The sequence below is a fragment of the Gekko japonicus genome, unplaced genomic scaffold, assembly GCF_001447785.1.
Source record: "Gekko japonicus isolate JY-2015 unplaced genomic scaffold, Gekko_japonicus_V1.1 scaffold6696, whole genome shotgun sequence".
Classification (NCBI taxonomy): domain Eukaryota; kingdom Metazoa; phylum Chordata; class Lepidosauria; order Squamata; family Gekkonidae; genus Gekko; species Gekko japonicus.
This window is the reverse complement of record NW_015164834.1, coordinates 7,816-9,316: the sequence shown is the minus strand read 5'-3', so window position 1 is coordinate 9,316 and position 1,501 is coordinate 7,816. Positions and strand designations below refer to the sequence as shown.

At 46.3% G+C, this 1,501-nt stretch overlaps 1 protein-coding gene across 1 annotated transcript in view; it reads left to right on the top strand.

Moving 5' to 3' along the window:
- LOC107109187 (p53-induced death domain-containing protein 1-like) overlaps nucleotides 1-984 on the top strand; it is a gene marked incomplete at its 3' end in the record, with an annotated part of 14,398 nt that extends 13,414 nt beyond the window's left edge. Inside the window, exon 7 of the mRNA XM_015409755.1 lies at nucleotides 805-984. Coding sequence (XP_015265241.1) covers nucleotides 805-984 — 180 coding nt within the window. The remainder of the gene's footprint in view (nucleotides 1-804) is intronic.
- Between the last annotated feature and the right edge of the window lie 517 nt (nucleotides 985-1,501).

The window sequence follows — 1,501 nt, the reverse complement described above, 5'->3', positions numbered from 1 at the left end:
CCCGCGCGCAGGATAAGTTAGAAACCGTTAGGTGGCTAAAGCTGGGAACCGAGAGTCTTTCACGGTGCATGGGAGACCTCCAGACAACACAACCTCCTCCGGCACATGTGTAGAGATAAGCGTTTCAGCAAAGGCAGAACAGCAGGGATAGGAAGGCAATAGCAACGAACAAGACACAGAATGAACTCCCCAACCCCCATTGCAGCATAGCTGACAGATATTTTCTACAGGTTGCAGTTCACAACAGCCACTGCTTTTGACTGTGCATCAGTATCCCGATCCTAAGCATATTTACTTGTAAATTGAATTATATGTGAGATTGTTGGCCTTTTCTGGCAGATACCGTGCACATTATTTGATGAAGTGTGTGCTCTTTATACCGTCGAGGCTTTTAAAGGAGGGTTTTTTTCTGTCGCAGCATAGCTGACAGATATTTTCTACAGGCTGCAGTTCACAACACCCACTGCTTTTGACTATGCATCAATATCCCAATCATAAGCATATTTACTTGTAAATTGGATTATATGTGAGATGAGTGGCCTTTTCTGGCAGATACCGTGCGCATTATTTGATGAAGTGTGTGCTCTTTATGCCGTCAAAGCTTCTAAAGAAGGGTTTTTTTCTGTCTGTGAAACAGACTGTGTACTGTGGGCTTTGTAGGCCACAAGGGCTGCTGGCCTAAATCACTGGCCTTGTTAAATCACTTTTTTTTTTTTTACAGTATCTCAAGAGCTGGTCTCCTTTGTAGATGTCAAGTATTGTCACGTGTTACAAATGCCTCTTGTTCTTCAAACCCACGAACAGATGCGTCTGGTCTGCTGCAGCGTCCCTCATTTCTCCTGGTTCTTGGTTGTATCGCGACTCGTGGTGAATGAATGCAGTGTCCCTAAGGAGGGGACATTGCTTTTTTCAACCGTGGACCCTAACATCAAAGTGACCTTTCCTCACGGTGTGACTGAGGAGCCTCGGAGAGTGATGCTTCAGGTAGGGGATCCGTCTAGATCGGACCGGGAAAAAAAGTTGCATCCCAGAAACTTAGCATTCCATCAGAGAACTTTCATACGGTCAGCAGCAAACATCGCTTCAGGCCACAAATACTGGGAAGATTTCTTAACCTCGTGCCTGACTCGTATAGTCAGGACGGAGTCAGTGTCTTGCAGTTCTTTTCTTAGCGAAGCTGCAGTGATGGCTCCTGGAGCTGTTCCTACATGTGTTAGCCTTGAGCTTTGTTTTGAAGTCCGGAATAATCGCTGCGCGTGATCATTTTCTGCAGTTCAATACGTGCAGAATTTCACATTGCCGTTTTGTAGTTATATGGTGTCAGTGGCGTTTTGTAGTTATATAGGCCGAGTTCAGACTGGCAGTTTGAAGCGGGAGAGAGTCGTGGCAAAAAAGAGCCAGAACAAACTGTTCCGGGTTTTCCCGTTCACACTGCAGCGACTGATGCGGGAACATACCGGGAGGAGGCGCAAGGGAGCATGCACACTGGGGAATTTCACAT